General features: G+C 36.7%; 1 protein-coding gene across 1 annotated transcript in view; it reads left to right on the top strand.

The window, feature by feature from the left end:
- Positions 1–18,214, top strand: part of UGGT2 (UDP-glucose glycoprotein glucosyltransferase 2) — a 249,095-nt gene that overhangs the window by 26,818 nt on the left and 204,063 nt on the right. The window contains exon 5 of the mRNA XM_011933802.1: positions 7,563–7,737. Within this exon, the coding sequence (XP_011789192.1) occupies positions 7,563–7,737 (175 nt within the window). The remainder of the gene's footprint in view (positions 1–7,562; positions 7,738–18,214) is intronic.

The raw sequence follows: 18,214 nt of genomic DNA, 5'->3' as shown, positions 1-18,214 counted from the left end.
CAGCGAAAAATGCCAGGTCCTGACCACTCTTTACCTGGGCCATTTCTCAGGGTTGTGTTTGCAGTAAGCACCCTTGAGGAATGAGGTAATGTTTGCCTTTGGGATTGGGGGCAGGGAGCAAGCATGTTTTATTGCTTACTATAAAACAGTGCTTCCCCAAGCCCAGTGTTCCTTAATGCAAACATATGCCAACTCTGTAGGATCCATCTAAGTCCATATTTTGTCACCCCCTGTGGGACTTTGGGGGCAAGCATAATAATGCTTATACTGCTTGCTCTATGTCATGAGCAATAAAGTCATTTGTCTTTGACTCAAGAGTCTTATGTCTTCTATCAGAACCCATAAAAGAATAAAAGGCTAACTTACTAGTTTGTAAGTCAGGTAAAATCATACCTTAGATTTTTATAGTTCTTGATAGTTTTGGAGACTGTCATGGGTGGGATGTTGACTGACACATAGCTTCTGGAAGAGGAAGTTCCTAAGGGCCCATGGGTCAAGAAGAAAAAGGGTCAACAGTTAACATTTCTTCCCACTGCCCTCCTCTTTCTCCCTGTGCTCTTGGTGGGCGATAGCAGTCTCCTGATTGTGTTGTAGTCCAATACATGTTCCTTGATCTCTGCTCCTAAGGAAAAGGCACTCAAATTTGTCTGATTTAATGGATTATTTTTTTGGCTCTGATTGTATAACTGGTATTGGTGTTTTACATGCTTACACTGTGAATGCTGTCAATGTTTGTGAAGCCCAGAGGGAAACTCTCATTCAGAGACTACCACACATAGACACTCCCAGGTGGTCCAGCAGAAACAACAAAGAATCCATCCCAGAAGGAGAAAGGACAATCACAACTTTGTATAGACTTGATAGCTGCTGGACTACCCAGAGAGACTGTTTCCAAGTACAATAGTGCCACCTGCCTGACTCAGCCACTTAGTACACACCCTTTTTTAAAATGAGCAGTTCTTAAGCTGCTGCTAAACTCTTGTTGAAACTGAACGCCTGACCCATGGAGGCCTTGTGACTCTACCATATGACATTTACATTTTCATGTAGTTCGACTAGGAGTCAGTGTCTGGCAAGGTGGAAGGGACCCAACAAGCCTCTCTGCTCAAATGGAAATTATGTATTCAAAAGCACAGCTTCTTGGCCCTAGCATGATACCAGGTATATGTGAAAAAGTGGCAGCTACTCTTTTGGGAGTGAACCCATTTCACTACCTGAAGTAAGATCACTGGCTCAGAAGGGCCCTCAGTTCACAGTGGTTTCCCTAAATGCCTGGGCCAGGCTGCTGGTATGTTTAACTAAGTTAACAGCTGGTGGGATCTTTGGACTGCCTCTGCTACCATTCCACCAGGCATAAGCCTTGTAAAACCAAAAGCTGAAGTGGTCACTCTACTCAGTGGGCAGAACTCAAGGCCGTCATCCTCTCCCTGAACAAAATCTGACCCCTTGATGAAATATAATACATTTATACTGACTCTTGTGCTGTTGCCAGTGGCCTACCTGTCTGGTCTGCCACTTGGAAGACTACAGATGGGCAGATTAAAAATAGCACTCCTTGGGGCTTGCACACTGTGAAAGTAATTTGCACTTGCCCATCTGACAGTCTGGTGTACTCCTATAGATGTACATATTATAAACCCATTCCCTGATAAGTGTGAATAGAGACAAGCTGACTATGCCAAGACCGTGTGAGGCCTTGACTGCTCTTTACCATGGCCTTTTCTCGGGGTGTTTTCAGTAATTGACTTTGAGGGATAAGTTAATGTTTTCCCCTGGGACAAAGGGCAGCTTGCTTACTGCTTGTTATTAAATAATGGGTTTCCCACACTCAGTGTTCGTTAGGTGTGATCCATACCCACTGCCTGTGTAGAATTCTTGTGGGTCCATCTTCTCCCTATGGGATGTGGGGCCATGGGGAACCCATGTAAACATACTAATGCTCATGTTGCTTGCTGTGCCACAAGTATCAAGTTCTTTGTTTCTGACTTAGAAGTTTCTGTCTGTTGCCAGAATCCATGAAACAGTAAAAAGCTAACTTACTAGCTTGTAAGTAGGGTAAAACAATTCTGCAGCCTGACAGAAACATTCTCCCCGCCTCTCTCTGTAGACAAGTTATAGTTAATAATTTTTGTTTTCCTTTTGTAAACTTTAGGCATATACTCTTGGGTTTGTGACCTCTTATCAATATTGGTCAATGGTTGTTTTTTCTTACTTAAGCATATAATTTGTTTTTACATAGGTTATTTATAGTAATATAAATATGTTACTTTTTTCCTCTCTGTAGGTATGTTTCTCCTTCCTAGATTTTCTTTAGTTTTCATTTTCTTTGGTTTTTATCTTTTTTTAAAGAAATGACTGATAAATTTATTCTGCTTTTTTATTCTAACCTAATAAATTTTGCATTTATGTATTTTCTTCTGTCTGTGGTTGAGCTAAACACTTGGTTTGTTTTTCTTTTTTTCAATTATAATATATTTAGGTCATCAAAGTTGTCTTTCTTTACTATGTGGTATTCTCATTGTCCCAATTTCTTAAAATTATTCTTAATGGTAGTTTTATTTACTTGTTGAAAAGAGAGTACTGGGAGAAAGTTATAGTCATTTAGGGTGGTAATGATTGCTGTCACTTTCCCCCAGATATATAGCTCATATTTTATTTTTCTGAGACAGGGTCTTGCTGTAGTGCCCAGGCTGGAGTGCAGTGGTGCAGTCTCACTGCAACCTCTGCTTCCCAGGCTCAGGTTGTACTTCTGCCTCAGCCTCCTGAGTAGTTGGGACTACAGGTGCAAACCACCATGCTCAGCTGATTTTTCTATTTTTTGTAGAGACGGGGCCTTGCTGTGTTGCCCAGGCTGGACTCAAACTCCTGAGCTCAAGCAGTCTGCCTGCCTCAGCCTCCCAGAGTGCTGGGATTACTGGCACGAGCTACCACTCTTGGCCTTCATTCACATTTTAATATTATATCTATAAAGTTTCGGGGCAGATCCAGACCATAGATTTTTTTGAACAGTGGAATAGGAAGTAGGGAGAGATGAAGAATCAGTTTACTCTTCTTTTTTTACTAGCACATTCTTGTTTTAAGTGGTAAGGTTGACTGTCAGTTATGATTCTAAGTTGAACAGCATAGGTTTTATAGTAAGTAGACTTTATTCCCAATTTATGATATAAAGTTATTATTAGTTTGCAACTTCATTAAGAATTTTTGTCTCTTTCTGTGTCTTTGTAAATATTTTTGGAGATACTGTAAAATTTAGTGTCAGGGACTGCTCTCCAAATGCCACTTCAAATCAATATGACTGTCTTTTTTGTGGCTTTAAACTTTTGTCCCAAATGGAAAGCTGTATGTTTAAAGTTAAAAAAAATCCTTCATGGTCATTATAAAAGAATTCAGATACTTCAGAAAAATGCAAAGTGGAAAGGGAAAATGGCCCATAATTCTGGTAACAGTTTAATGTATATTATTTTTTAATGCATATATTTATATACAGATATATTTAAAAAAACATTTATTGTACTATAAAGGGTATCTTAGATCCTTCTCCAATTAAGTTATGTGTTCTTACATGTAAATAAATAAAATTACTGGTATGTACCAATTTTATGTGTTAGGCTGTTTTTGTGTTACTATAAAGAAATACCTGAGGCTGGGTAATTTATAAATAAAAGAGATTTAGTTGGTTCATGGTTCTGCAAGCTGTACAAGCATAGCGCTAACATCTGCTTGACTTCTGGTGAGAGCCTCAGGAACCTTACAGCCATGACGGAAGGTGAAGCTGGAACAGGCACGTCACATAGTGAGAACAGGAGCAAGAGAGTAAGGGAGGCCCCTGGGAATTGCATTTCAACATGAGATTTGAGGAGGGGACAAATATCCAAACCATATTATTCTATTCCTAGTCCCCAAAATCTCATGTCCTTCTCACATTGCAAATTACAATAGTTTCTTCCCCATGTCTTAACTCATTCCGACATGAAGTCCAGTGTCCTCAGTGCCATCTGAGACTCATCTGCTTCCACTTATAAGCCTGTAAAATCACAACAAGTTATTTACTTCCGGGATACAGAGATGATGCAGGCATTGGGTAAACATTCCTGTTACCAAAGGGAGAAATTGGCCAAAAGAAAAGGGTAACAGGCCCCATGCAAGTCTGAAACACAGTAAGGCAGGCACTAAATCTTAAAGCTGTCATGTAATCCTTGACTCCATGTCCCACATCCTGACGTACATCCTGGTGGGCTCCCTAGACCTTGGGCAGCTCCAGCCCTCTAACTTTGCAGGATGCAACCCACGTGCCTGCTGTCATGGGTTGGGGTTGAGTACCTCTGGGCTTTCCAGGCAGAGTCTGCGAGCTACTGGTGAATCTACCATCCTTGGGTCTGAAGGGTTGCAGCCCCCGCTCCACTAGCTTCACTAGGCAGTATCCAGGTGGGGACTCTGTGTGGGGGTTCTAACCCCACATTTCCTCTATGCACTGCCCTAGTAGAATATCTTTGGGGGCCTTGCCTGTGTAGCAGGCTCCTGCCTGGGCACCAGGCTTTTCCATACATCCTTTTAAATCTAGGTGGAGGCCTCCAAACCTCCTTCATGCTTGCCTTCTGAGCATCTGCAGACGTGAGACCATCTATAAACTGCCAGGGCTTATGGCTTGTGCCCTCTGGAGCTGTGATGTGAGCTTTACCTCCACCCCTTTGAGCTGAGGGTGGAACTGGAGCAGCTGGATGCAAGTTGCAGCCTGCTGGCATGGCACATGGCAGTGAGCATTCTTTCCTTTTAGACCTCAGAGCATATGAGGAGAGGGGCTGCCTCATATAGCTCTGAAATACCTTCCAGGCCTTTTCTTCATTGTCTTGGCTGTCAGCTCCTGGCTCCCTTTTAGTCCTGCAAATCTCTCTAGCAAGTGGTTGCCCAATAGCCCACTTAGATTCTTCCCCTGAAAATGGGCTTTTTCTTTTCTGGCTAAGGCTGCAAAATTTTCAAACTTATGTTCTGTTTCCCTCTTAAATATGAATTCCAACTTAAAGCCATTTCTTTGCTCCTGCCTCTGAGCCTACGTTGTTAGAAGCAACCAGGCAACTTCCTGAACACTTTGCTGCTTTGAAATTTCTTCCATCAAATATCTTAAGTCATCCCTTTAAGTTCAGACTTCCCCAGATCTCTAGGGCAGAAGCACAATGCAGCCAGGTTGTTTGCTAAGGCACAACAAGGGTGACCTTTACTCCAGTTCCCAAAAACTTCACCTGCCATGTAGTAGATGCTGAAAAATATTGAGTGAATGATACCATAATGAATAAGTTTGATTATTCCACTCCTTGGGGTAGATATATAGGTAGTTTACACTAAACAATATGTAATTGAACTTCCTTGTACATACATCTTTGCACAGTTACCTTGATTATTTTCTTAAATTTCTAGAACTGAAATCTCTAGGTAAGTACATGTATATTAAAATGTATACTCCAGAATTGTCTTCAGAAAGCTGAAGTTTTACACTCTACTTGTAAAATTTTTACCAATGCTAATTTGTATTAATTCTCTTTAACACCTTAAGTCAATTCAGTAAATGAAAATTGCTACCTTTAAACATAATTATTTAATTTTTAAGGATCGTTTTCCTCTTATCCAGCCATCCTTTATAAGTATAATTTTTCTACCTGTGATATATCCAAGCCATTCCTGAATTAATCATAAAAGCAAATTTTGAAAGTTATGTTGTCTATAGGTACAGGAAGGAAGATGCTGTTGATCACAGACTCAGCAAATGGTAGAGAGCCCTTACCTTTGTGTGTAAAGTCTATTCCATTTCCTCTAATTTTTCCTTTTATATTCAACCTCAAGATTTATGTGCTAGCATATTTTTATTGGCAACCTTTCTAGTTTTCAACAGTAGTAAATTCTTTGAAGGAAGAATTTTCAGACTTACATTAAAATTTAAGATTCCTTATATAAATTACTAAATGTACTTCTGTGATACTGATTTGATAAAATTAGGTTTATAAAATGATAATCCTGCTGCTATATAAGTGACATTTGAGTTCCAAGGTTTCAGTTAAAATTTATGAGAATAATTTTAATACTTTCATGCAAGAATCTCTTTCACTTCTGTTTTCAAATGTGAAGTATGATTTTGTATCCTTTTAGCATTTATTAATAGCATCTCATGAAGAAAGAGAGCAAATTCAGTGTCTCTTGTTTTGCACATTCATGTCTCTTCATCTGTTACAGAGAAGATCAATAATGAAGTGAAATTCTATTTGGGGCTAAGATTCTATTGATTTTATACTTCAACTATGTAAACATTGACAGTAGTATTTTAAAAATCACATCTTGAATAGCAGTAATCAAATTAAAGTAGGTAAATGTGTGAAGATTTAATACTTGAATGAAAAGTTTATTTAAAAAGTAGAAGGGTATACATACTGTAACAGCCAAACTATAAACTAATATAAGGATGCTTGAATTACATAATTTTATAGACTTTTAATAAATAACATTTCTGTATTGATGTTGAGTAATATCACAAATTCTAAGCCAAATAACTATGGAAATCTCTCAAATTATTCTGTTAGTCAATAAGATTGAATGCTTGAATGATTTTGATTTAGAATATGTTGAGTCAGTAAGTAGTTAAGCTAGAATTGAATCAAATTCTGCCTGATTTCAAAACCCAGCTTTTTTTCACTAACATGCTGTAGGAATGTTACTCATACCCTTTTTTCTTCTGTCCTTAACATCTGTTATCCAAAGGTAGTAATTGACTGAATGATTGTAGAGATCAGAATTCACTAAATAAAAGGTTATTTCTCCACATCCTTGTTACTCTGAACTTCCTTATCTCTTGGTTTGCTTTCTACCTGTATAAATTGCCAAAACATATGGGCTTTGGAATTCCATAAACAGGAGTTGAAATTCTGGCTTTCCATTTGATCTTTTCCGGAATAGTTAACTTATCTGAACCTCAGAAACTTAAAAGTTTCAGTGGTGGTAGCTGTCTAATTTTTTTGTGAAATAGAATTTACTAATAAGTATAAAGAACCTAGCACAGTGCCTGGCAAATAAGAAATCAGTTAAAGTCTGTTTCTTATGATAGTGCTAGACCGTAAGAGTCCTGGTTTCTTTGGTTATACTTGGGGATTTGATGAGTACTTGTTCATACTAAGTACTGATAATCTTTGAATAAGGTAGTACTTTTGCTTTGTTCCTTAAATGTTTGTACCTTGTTTTCAGGAAATATGAGCTGTAATGAAAAATTATAACCTTCTAATAGAATAAAATATAAATTTTATTTCACTGAAAATTGTGTTGCCATTATATGTTATTGCTTAAAGATAATAAACCTTGTTGGGAAATAAAGTGTTTTTAATATTAGATTTGGGTTAACCAAATTCTTTATTTCTTTTCTGTCATTTAGTTCAAGTTATGTGTACAAAGTCATCACAGGAAATTTAAATTCTTTTTCTGTGATTATGTATATTATGAATTGTTTGGTAAGCAGCAGTTATACAGAATTGATATGCCATTGACTTTCAATTCTTTCAAAACTTTGTGTTTTGCTTTTTTCTTAGGACTAGACCTTATCTATTTAAAGGAGATCATAAATTTCCTACAAACAAAGAGAACTTACCAGTGGTGATTCTCTATGGCGAAATGGGTACTAGAACATTTAGTGCATTTCACAAAGTATTGTCTGCAAAAGCTCAAAATGAGGAAATTCTGTATGTTCTTCGCCATTATATTCAGGTGTGTGCTTGTTTTTTCCAGGGTTACTTTTGGCTGTAGAAAAAAACAATTATTATGATAATTTTCTTACTATATTTAAATAGTAATTTTCACCAGAATAGTTATCTTTTTTTAACTTAACAAATGTGATTTTCATGTGGAAAAATATGTTGGGATTCTGTCTTTTCTGGGGGTATGATGTCTATAACTCTTTGCCTTAATTTTAAAACTTGGATAAAACATACTTCAATAATGTGTACAATATTTGCTAAGAATGTGCAATGAAGAAATCTGATTTACTCGATATACTGATAATATATACAGTATTAGATCAAAGTACAAAGCATGGTGTTGGAGTACTGTTAACTCTTTCTTTTGAGACCTGACTACTTTTCATTCAGGCATCTGGTATGTGCTGTATTGTTCCCCATTCCGCTAGTTTCCCATTGCTATGACACTATCACATTTTTCTGTTTTAATGATTTCATAGCACTTATTACTATATCTCAAGTTTATGTAACACTTTCAGCAGACATACATGCATGCACACACACACACACACACACACACACACACACACACGCGCGCGCGCGTGCCTGTGAATATAATGGCCATTAGAGGCAGGACTTAGCTTTGTTACTACTGTCTTCCCAACATGGAGTACTTTAATTTGCATTTCCCAAATTATTAAGATTTATATACTAATATCTAATGTAATTAAAACCTTACAAATATATTTGTAAATTGCCTGTCCATAGCCTTTGCCTATTTTTGAATTGGATTCTTTTTTTTCTCATTGGTTTTTAGGTGTTTTTAATATATTTTGAATACTCATCTTCCATACTTTGCAGCATCTTCTCCTAATGCATTTCTGGTCTGGTATTTTTTAAAAAATTGTTTATGACATCTTTTACAAATATTACTTGTGATATAGTCAGACTTACTCAACTTTACCTTAATGATTTCCTTTATGATGGTATAAGGACATTCTCTTGTAAGAGTTGAAGTTCTATTTTTTGTTTTGGTTTTTAATCCATCTGGAATTTATTTGAATACACTATGAGGTAGAGATATAATTCTATTTTTTTCCATATAGAAAATTATCGGTCTTCACATACTTCATTGAACAGTCAAGTCTTTATTCTACTCCATCATATGCCAGTTTTTCATATAGACATGTATATGTTTTTAGACTTCCCATTCTGTTGCAGTGATATGTATGTCTGTTCTATACAAATATAACATTTTAATTGGTGTAGCTTTAAAATATATTTTGATATCTGGTAGTATATCAAATATATTTTTATATTTTAAAATATAAAGCTCTGCTTCTTAGTTTTTGTTTTTCTAAATACCTTGACTGTTCTTGCATGATATGTAGCCATGTTAATTTTAGAATTAGTTGGCCAGGTTCCATGAAACATGTTGTTGGGATTTCATATGGGAATGAATTGGACCTTTCTGATTAATTTTTAAGAGACTTTTTCTTCATATATATTGAGCTTTGCCTTCTATGAACATATTTTTATTTCACAATCTAGTCAGATGTCTTTTTGAAAAGTATCATCTGTGATGTACAATGTTGGTTTTCAACAATCACACAGAGTCATCTGTCAGTCACCTTAGTACCATCACATTCACATACAGATTCTTGTAGGAACATATGTTTTCAATTTACTTGGATAAATGCCTGGAAGTTCTATTGCTGAGTTGTATGGTAAGTCAATGTTTAACTTCGTAATAAACTATACCAAACTGTCTCTCAAAGTGACTGTACAATTTTTCATTCCCCTTAGCCAGGAAAGATAATTTCGCTGCTCTAAATCCTACCCACCATTTGTTAATGTCAGTTTTTTTATTATAACTGTTCTAGGTACACAGTGGTATCTCACTGTGATTTTAATTTGCATTTCTCTAATGACTAATGAAGTTGTCTGACCTTTCATAAGTTTCTTTTTGGTGAACTTTTTTTGTTGAGTTTTCAGAGTTCTTTATATGTCCTAGATATAAGTCCTTTATGAGATACATGATTTACAAACATATTCTACGAGTTTGTGAATTATCTTGTCATTCTCTTAATGTGTTTTGCAGAGGAAGAGTTTTTAATTTTGATTAAGTCCAGTTCATCATTTTTTTGTTTACAGATTATATTTTTCATATTATACCTAAAAACTCATCACCAGTCTCAAGGTCATGCAGATTTTATTCTAGGCATTTTATAGTTTTATGTTTACACGTAGGTTTATGATCCATTTGAGTTAAGGTTTTTTACAACTTGTGAGATAGATGTTGAGATTTACTTTTTTGCATATGGATATCCAGTTGTTTCAACATTTGTTTAAAAGATTATCCTTCTCCATTGAGTTTCCTTTATCCACTTGTAAAATATAAATGACCCTATTTGTATGGGTCTATTTCTGGCTTTACTTTTCTGTGCCATTAATCTATCTGTCTATCCTAACATCAATACTACACGGCTTGATTACTCTAGCTTTATAGCCTTGAGATCAGGTTGTGTTAGTCTTCCAGCTTTGTTACTCTTTTTCAGAGTTGTTTTAGCTAATCTAATTCCTTTGTCTCTTCCTGTGAATTTTCAAATCAGCTTGTCTGTATCTACAAAAAATCTTGCTGGCATTTTGATTGAGATTACAATCAACATATAAATTAAATTTGTGAGAGAACATCTTAAAAATATTCAGTCTTCCAGTTGATGAAAATTATATTTCTTGATTTATTTAAACATCCTTTGATTTCTTTCATCAGTGTTTTTCTTCTTTTTCAACCTACATGCCGTTTATCTTTTTTAAACTTAATGATTAGGACTTCTAGTCAATGTTGAATGGGGAGTGGTGAGGGAAGATATCCTTGCCTTTTTCCTGATTTGGGGAGAAAGTGTTTGGTCCTCCACTGTTAACTGTTATATTAGAGGCAGGGTTTATTTTTAATTTTTTAAGTTCTGGTATACATGTGCAGGATGTGCAGGTTTGTTACATGGGTAAATGTGTGCCGTGGTGGTTTGCTGCACCTATCAACCTATCACCTAGGAATTAAGCCCAGCATGCACTGTGTAGTATTTTATGGTGCATGTGTACCACATTTTCTTTATCCAGTTTACTGTTGATGGGCATTCAGGTTGATTTCCATGTCTTTGCTTTGTGAAAAGTGTTGCAGTGAACATATGCATGCATGTGTGTTTATGGTGGAGCAATTTATATTCTTTTGGGTATATACCCAGTAATGGGATTGCTGGGTCGAATGGTAGTTCTATTTCAGGTTCTTTGAGGATTGCCATACTACTTTAAATGAACTAGTTTACAGTATCACTGGCAGTGTATGTGCATTCACTATTTTCTGCAGCCTCACCAGAATCTGTTATTTTTTGACTTTTTAATAGTAGCCATTCTGACTGATACAAGGTGGTGTCTCATTGCGGTTTTGATTTGCATTTCTCTAATGATGAGTAATATTGAGCATATTTTCATATGCTTTTTGGCCACAGCATATGTCTTCTTTTGAAAAGTGTTCATGTCCTTTGCTCACTTTATTTATTTATTTATTTATTTATTTATTTATTTAATTTATTTATTTATTTATTTTAGACAGAGTCTTGCTCTTTCGCCAGGCTGCAGTGCAGTGGTGTGATCTCAGCTCACTGCAACCTCTGCCTCTTAGGTTCAAGCAATTCTTCTGCCTCAGCCTCCCAAGTAGCTGGGATTACAGGCGTCCACCAACATAACCAGCTGCTTTTTGTATTTTTGGTGGAGACGGGGTTTCACCATTTTGGCCAGGATGGTCTCAGTCTCTTGACCTTGTGATCCACCCGCCTCAGCCTCCCAAAGTGCTGGGATTATAGGCGTGAGCCACTGCACCCAGCCTTTGCTCACTTTTTATGAGGCCATTTATTTTCTGCTTGTAAATTTAAGTTCCTTGTAGATTCTGAGTTTTAGACCTTTGTCAGCTACATAGTTTGCAAGTATTTTCTCCCATTATGTAGGTTGCCTGTTTACTCTGTTGATAATTTCTTCTGCTGTGCAGAAACTCTTTAGTTTAATTAGGTCCCATTTGTCAATTTTTGTTTTTGTTGCAATTGCTTTTGGTGTCTTCGTCATGAAATCTTTGCCAGGGACCATGTCCAGAATGGTATTTCCTAGTTTATCTTCTGATAATTTTTATAGTTTTATGCTTTACATCAAGTCTTTAATCCATTTTGAGTTGATTTTTTATATGGCATAATGAAGGAGCCCAGTTTCAGTCTTCTGCATATGGCTAGCCAGTTTTCCCAGCACCATTTATTGAACAGGGAGTTCTTTCCCCATTGCTTGCTTTTGTCAGCTTTGTCAGAGATCAGATGGCTGCAGGTGTGTGGCATTATTTCTGGGCTCTCTATTCTGTTCTATTGCTCTGTATGTCTGTTTTTATGCCAGTACCATGGTGTTTTGGTTACTGTAACCTTCAGCTTTGTTCTTTTTGCTTAGGTTTACCTTGACTATTTGGGCTCATTTTTGTTCCATATGAAATTTTAAATAGTTTTCTTTAATTCTGTGAAGAATGTCTTTGGTAGTTTGATGGGAATAGCCTGGAATCTGTAAATTGTTTTGGCAGTGTGACTATTTTAACAATATTGATTCTTCCAACCCGTGAGCCTGGAATGTTTTTCCATTTGTTTGTGTCATCTCTGATTTCCTTGAGCAGTGTTTTGTATTAATAATTCTCATTGTAGAGATTCACCTCCCTGGTTAGTTGTGGTCATTAGTATTTTATTTTTGTGGCAATTGTAAATGGGATTACATACCTGATTTGGCTGTCAGTTTGGATGTTGTTTCTGTATAAAAATGCTAGTGATTTTTTACATTGATGTTGTATCCTGAAACTTTGCTGAAGTTGTTTATGAGATCAAAGAGCTTTTGTGCAGACTATGGGATTGTCTAGATACAGAATCATGTTGTCTGCAAACAGGTATAGTTTGCTTCCTCTTTTCCTATTTGGATGCCTTTTATTTCTTTCTGCTGCCTGGTTGCTCTGGCCAGGACTTTCAGGACTGTGTTGAATAGGAGTGGTGATAAAGGGTATGTTTAAGTCCCTTATGTATTCTGATTATTAATTGCTTGTCAGATGGATATTTGTCAAATATTTTCTCCCATTCTGTGGATTGATGCTTCACTGTGTTGATTATTTCCTTTGCTGTATAGAAGATTTTTAGCTTAATGTTAACTCTACTTGTCTATTTTTAATTGTGTTGCCTGTGCTTTTGAAGTCTCACACAGAAAATTTTTGCCCAGACCAATGTCCTGCAGCATTTCTCCAATATTTTCCTCTAGTCATTTCATAGTTTTGGGTCTTATATTTAAGGCTTTAATCCATTTTGATTTGGTATTTGTGTATGGTGAGAGATAGTGGTCTAGTTTCGTTCTTCTGCATTGTGGTTCTTCAGTTTTCATATTGAAAAGACTGTCCTTTCCCCAATGAATGATTTTGGCATGTTTGTCGAAAATGAGTTGGTTCCAAATGAATTGGTTCCAGATGTGTAGATTTACATCTGGGTTCTCTATTCTGTTACATTGGTGCCTTTGTCTGAACACGAATTTTTCTAATCCATGAACATGGAATATCTTTCCATTTTTTGGTATTCTCTTCGATTCCTTTCGTCAGTGTTGTAGTTTTCTTTGTATTAATATAGGTCTTTCACTTCTTTGGTTAAATTAATTTCTAGGTATTTCATATTATTTGTAACTATTGTAACATTTTCAGAATGTTTGCTGTTGGTGTATATAAATAGTAGTGAATTTTGTATATTGATTTTATATGTTGCAACTTTGCTGAATTCATTTATTGGTTGAAACATTTTTGGTGGAGTCTTTAGGTTTTTCTAATATAAGATCGTATTGTTTGCAAACAAGGGTGATTTGACTTCTTCCTTTCCAATTTGGATGCCCTTTATTTATTTCTCTTACCTTATTACCCTGCCTAAGGCTTCTAGTATTATGTTGAATAAAAATAGTGAAAGGGGGCATTCTTGTCTTGTTCCAGATCTTTGAGGGATGGCTTTCAACTATTCACTGTTTCCAAATGATTTTAGCTGTGGATTTGTCATATATGGCCTTAATTATTTTGAGTATGTTCCCTCTATACCTATTTTGTTGTGGGGGGTCGGGGCTTGTCAGAAAAAGATATTGAATTTCATCAAATGCCTTTTCAGCACATATTTAAATTATATGGTTTTTGTGTTCTTGGTTCTTTTAATATGGTGTTTTACATTTATTGATTTGTATATGTTGAGCTATCCTGTATCCCTGGGATGAATCTCACTTGATCATGGTGCATGATCTTTTTAAGGTGTTGCTGAATTCATTTTGCTAATATGTTGTTGAGGATTTTTACATCTGTATTTATTGGTGATATTGGCATATAATTTTCTTTTTTTGTTGTATCCTTGTCTTGTTTTGGTATCAAGGTAATGCTGGCCTTCTAGAATGAATTTGGAGGTGTTCTCTCCTCTTCAAGCTACAGAGCAGTTAGAGTTTCCAAGACTGGGGACGGCAGTCCTGCCTTTCGTCTTTGTCTTTGTCCTCAGGCATATTTCTTCCTTTAGGCACTCATGACGTTTCCCATGGGTTGAGGCAGGGACAGGTCTCCTTGCAGAGATTTTTTTCTTTCTTTCTCTACTACTTTTTCTTCATAAATTCAATTTGAATAATTTCTATTGACCTGCCTTGTACTTAACCAAATCTTGTTTTTTTTTTGAGACAGTCTCACTCGGTCACCCAGACTTGACTCCAGTGATACGATCTCAGCTCACTGCAGTCTCCGCCTCCTGGGTTCAAGCGATTCTCCTGCCTCAGCCCCCAAGTAACTGGGATTACAGGCACACACCACCATGGCTGGCTAGTTTTTGTATTTTTAGTAGAGACATGGTTTCTCCATGTTGGTCAGGCTGGTCTCAAACTCCTGACCTTAGGCGATCCATCGCCTCAGACTCCAATAGTTCTGGGATTACAGGCATGAGCCACTGTGCTCGTCCACCCAATTCTTTCTTTGGTTATATCAAGTTTACCTGTGACTCTGTTGAAGGCCTTTATTTCTGTTACTGTGCTCTTAATTTCTATCATTGCCTTTTGGCTCTTTCTTACAGTTTTAATATGTGTGATGAATTTGCCTCTCTGATCATTCATATGTTCTACTTTTTTCATTAGAGCATTTAACATGTTAATCATTATTTTAAATTCCCTCCTGAAAGTTTCAGCTGCCTTTTTTACATCTGATTTTGAAATTGTTGATTGATTTGTCTCTTCAGACTTTTGTTCCGTTGACATTTTGGATATCTTGTGATTTTTGTTGTTGAAAGCTGAACATTTTGTGTAGGAGCCTTGACCTTGCCTTTAGTGTAGGCCATGCCTTTCATGTATGCAAGATTGAGCTGTTCTGGTCAGGAGTTGGGTTGGGTTTCACGTTTGTGGTCCACTTGACTTTAGGTCTCCCACTTAGATTTGGATCTTCCCTTTGCACAGCTCCCCAGAGAGAATGTGTTTCTTACAGCTTTCCCACCTGTATTTCAGTGTTATCTTTACTCAACCCTTGTTAGATTGGCCTTGAGGTGAAGGTGAGGGGGCAGGTAAGGAAGGGTTGTCTCTGATGTTCTAGTTAAGTTTCTTTTCTAGGCAGACTGTAAATTTGGGTCTCAAGGTTTCTGATTCTCTCTCAGAATGTGGGGCCTGGCAGATATTCCTGTCCCTCCTTCAGGCTAAGACTTTCAGCTATTCCGTTTCTCCTGTCTGCAGTGGGCTTCCACCAGTGCACTATATAGCTACAATTTTGTTGCCCTTGCCTCTAAAGATTAAGGCTTTGGTTTTGTAGGGGAGATAGGTCCGAAGTGGATTTCAGCAGTGATTTTCTTTCCTCTCTCCCTGTCAGCATTAGAGTAGAAGCTTTCTCAGGACCTTCCCCAGTCTTCCCTGTGCTAGAGGGTTTCAGCCTTGCTATGTCTGGAGCTGCCAGCTTCACACTCTCATGTTAGCCCACATTTAGCCTTTAGCAAGCTTTATAGATTTCTAGCTAAGTATCTTTACCAACTTCACTAGCATTTGGTGGTATCTGTCCTAGGTATTCAAATGTTCACCTTCCCACAGGCGCCTTTTCCTTCTGTTATCATTCTCATTCCATCTGCTTTATTTTTTCTTCAGAAATTTTTCAAATACAAAAGCCTGAAAATAATAAACATTTTTGTATATACTACCCAGCAATTGACAGCTAACATTTTATCTTTTCTTCAAGTTTATTTTTTAATTGATAAAACTTTAAAAATAAAGTTGAAGGTTATTTTGTTTTCCATTGTCAGTCTCATTCTCTACCCCAACACCAATTGGAGTGTTCTTTTAAGTAATAAAGTGTTCTCACTCCTAGAGATCTTGCCTCATTAGATCTGGCATATTGGTTGGGAATATATAGCATATGATTCTGAGACCCTCTGATATCTGTCCACTGAAGAAGGAGAAAGATGAGACATTTTAGTTCTAAGAGAGAGGAGGTCATAACTAGGTGCCTCTTAGTAAGGATGTAATGCTTATAAAATTATTTTTCCTTGTTTTGAAATATACAATAAATTATTAACTATAGTCGCTCGATTGTGCTACTGAACACTAGATGTTATTCTTCCTAACTGTATTTTTATACCTATTAGCCATCTCCTCTTAATTCCCACATCACTACTACTTTTTCCGTCTTCTGGTACCCATCATTCTAGTCTCTGTCTCCATGACTTCAATGGAATGTTCCTAACACAAATAAATGATAAAATGTTTGAGGTGATAGATATCCCAAATACCCTGATTTGATCATTACATTTTGTATGTTTGTATCAAATTATAACATATACCCCATAAATATGTGCAGCTTTTCTGTATCCATAATAATTAAAAATAAAAAAGTTAGAAAATATTTTTTTTTCCTAGAGTTGCTTTGATTCCATAGCTTTGCTGCTTATGTGGAATCCAAAATTTAAGTTTCTTAGAGCTGATTGAAGCTACCTTATAACTTCTCAAAGCAGTAATATATGACTACAGAGGATGAAAAACTCTAAGTTACTGCTATTTATGAGGAAACTAGGTATTCTTTGAATTAGAAATTTGTTAGGGGAATCTGTCATCTCTTCCTTTCTTTCCTGCATGCACATTTATTAGATGCTGTGTCTGTGTCTGAATTGCTTTGTAACAAATCTCAAAATTTAGTGACTTAAGGCAATATTGACTTACCATTTCTCTTTATTCTGTAGGTTGACAGTTGGGGCACTTTTTCTGCTGGTATTATTCATACTGTGGGGGTCATTCAGTACTAGATTAGAGCTTGGGGATTCGAATTATTCTGACAGACCTGTATGGCAGTTCAGGCTGATAACTGGAGTTTCTTGGTTCTTTTCTACATGGCCTTCCATCTTCCAAGAGTTAGACTATGATTCTTCACATCATAATGGCCTAGGGTTCCAGAAAGAAAAAGAGTAGAACTTGCAATACCTCTTAAGCCCTATGCCCAAGAACTCATACAATGATACTTCTGCCACGTTATATTAGTCTAAGCAAGTCACAAGCCAGCCAGATTCAAAAGAATGGAAAAATAGACTCAATTTCCTAGTGAGAAGTGGCAAGGTCACATTGCAAATGAGTCTGGACATGGGAAGGAGTTATTCACTTGTGGCCTTTTTAATAATCTTCCACAAATGCCTATAAGTTGGGCACCATGCTTAGTACTAGTGATAGAAGATAAGTAGCTTATTTCAATATCTTAATTTTGTTTTATATATTTGATAATTTATGATGCAAGTTCACTTTGCACTGGTATTAATCCCATGAGAGGACTGTAAAACACCTTGCCAATACTGTGTACCAGTATCAATCCGCTGGCATGAGTCTGGTGAGACAGAACACTCACACAACAAGTTTAGGGAAGCAACTTTATTGCTCACAGATAGGCAGCAAGTGACAGTAGACACCTAAGGATTCATGGCAAGCTCATCCCCCAAAGGTTAGGATAGCTGCCCAGGAGGATGGAATCTCATGTGCACATCCTTCATGTTGCACCACGGCTGAGGAACTCTGAAAGCCTGCTCTGCCCTGGGTTTTATACCTAGGAGCAACTTGATGAGCTGTGCTAAAGCATTGCAAGACATCCTGTTCTAGGAGCAATGGGAACAGATCTTGGCTTTACTGGCAATTCCTTCATATTTCTTGCATTTCCAGCACATCATTCTACAGTTATTCTGAGATTTACAAGTGAGAAAGCGAGGAAGAGCTGGGTTGCCAAGATCTTTCGGGGACTTGGCCTACAATAACGTCATATAAAATGTATTTTTTTCCCTCAGTGTTCTTCACATTCTCAATTTTAATTGTTCGTTGTATAATTTTGAGTGAGTTATTGCTATTTAGTAGAAGTGGAAAATCTTCAATATTCTTGAGTGTGTTGGCATGTAGATATTTGCATAATCTACATAAATATTATCTGTAAAGTGAGA

This window comes from Colobus angolensis, unplaced genomic scaffold (assembly GCF_000951035.1).
Source record: "Colobus angolensis palliatus isolate OR3802 unplaced genomic scaffold, Cang.pa_1.0 Scaffold13, whole genome shotgun sequence".
Classification (NCBI taxonomy): Eukaryota; Metazoa; Chordata; class Mammalia; order Primates; family Cercopithecidae; genus Colobus; species Colobus angolensis.
The sequence above is the reverse complement of the archived record's forward strand: the minus strand, read 5'-3'. Positions and strand labels throughout refer to the sequence as shown.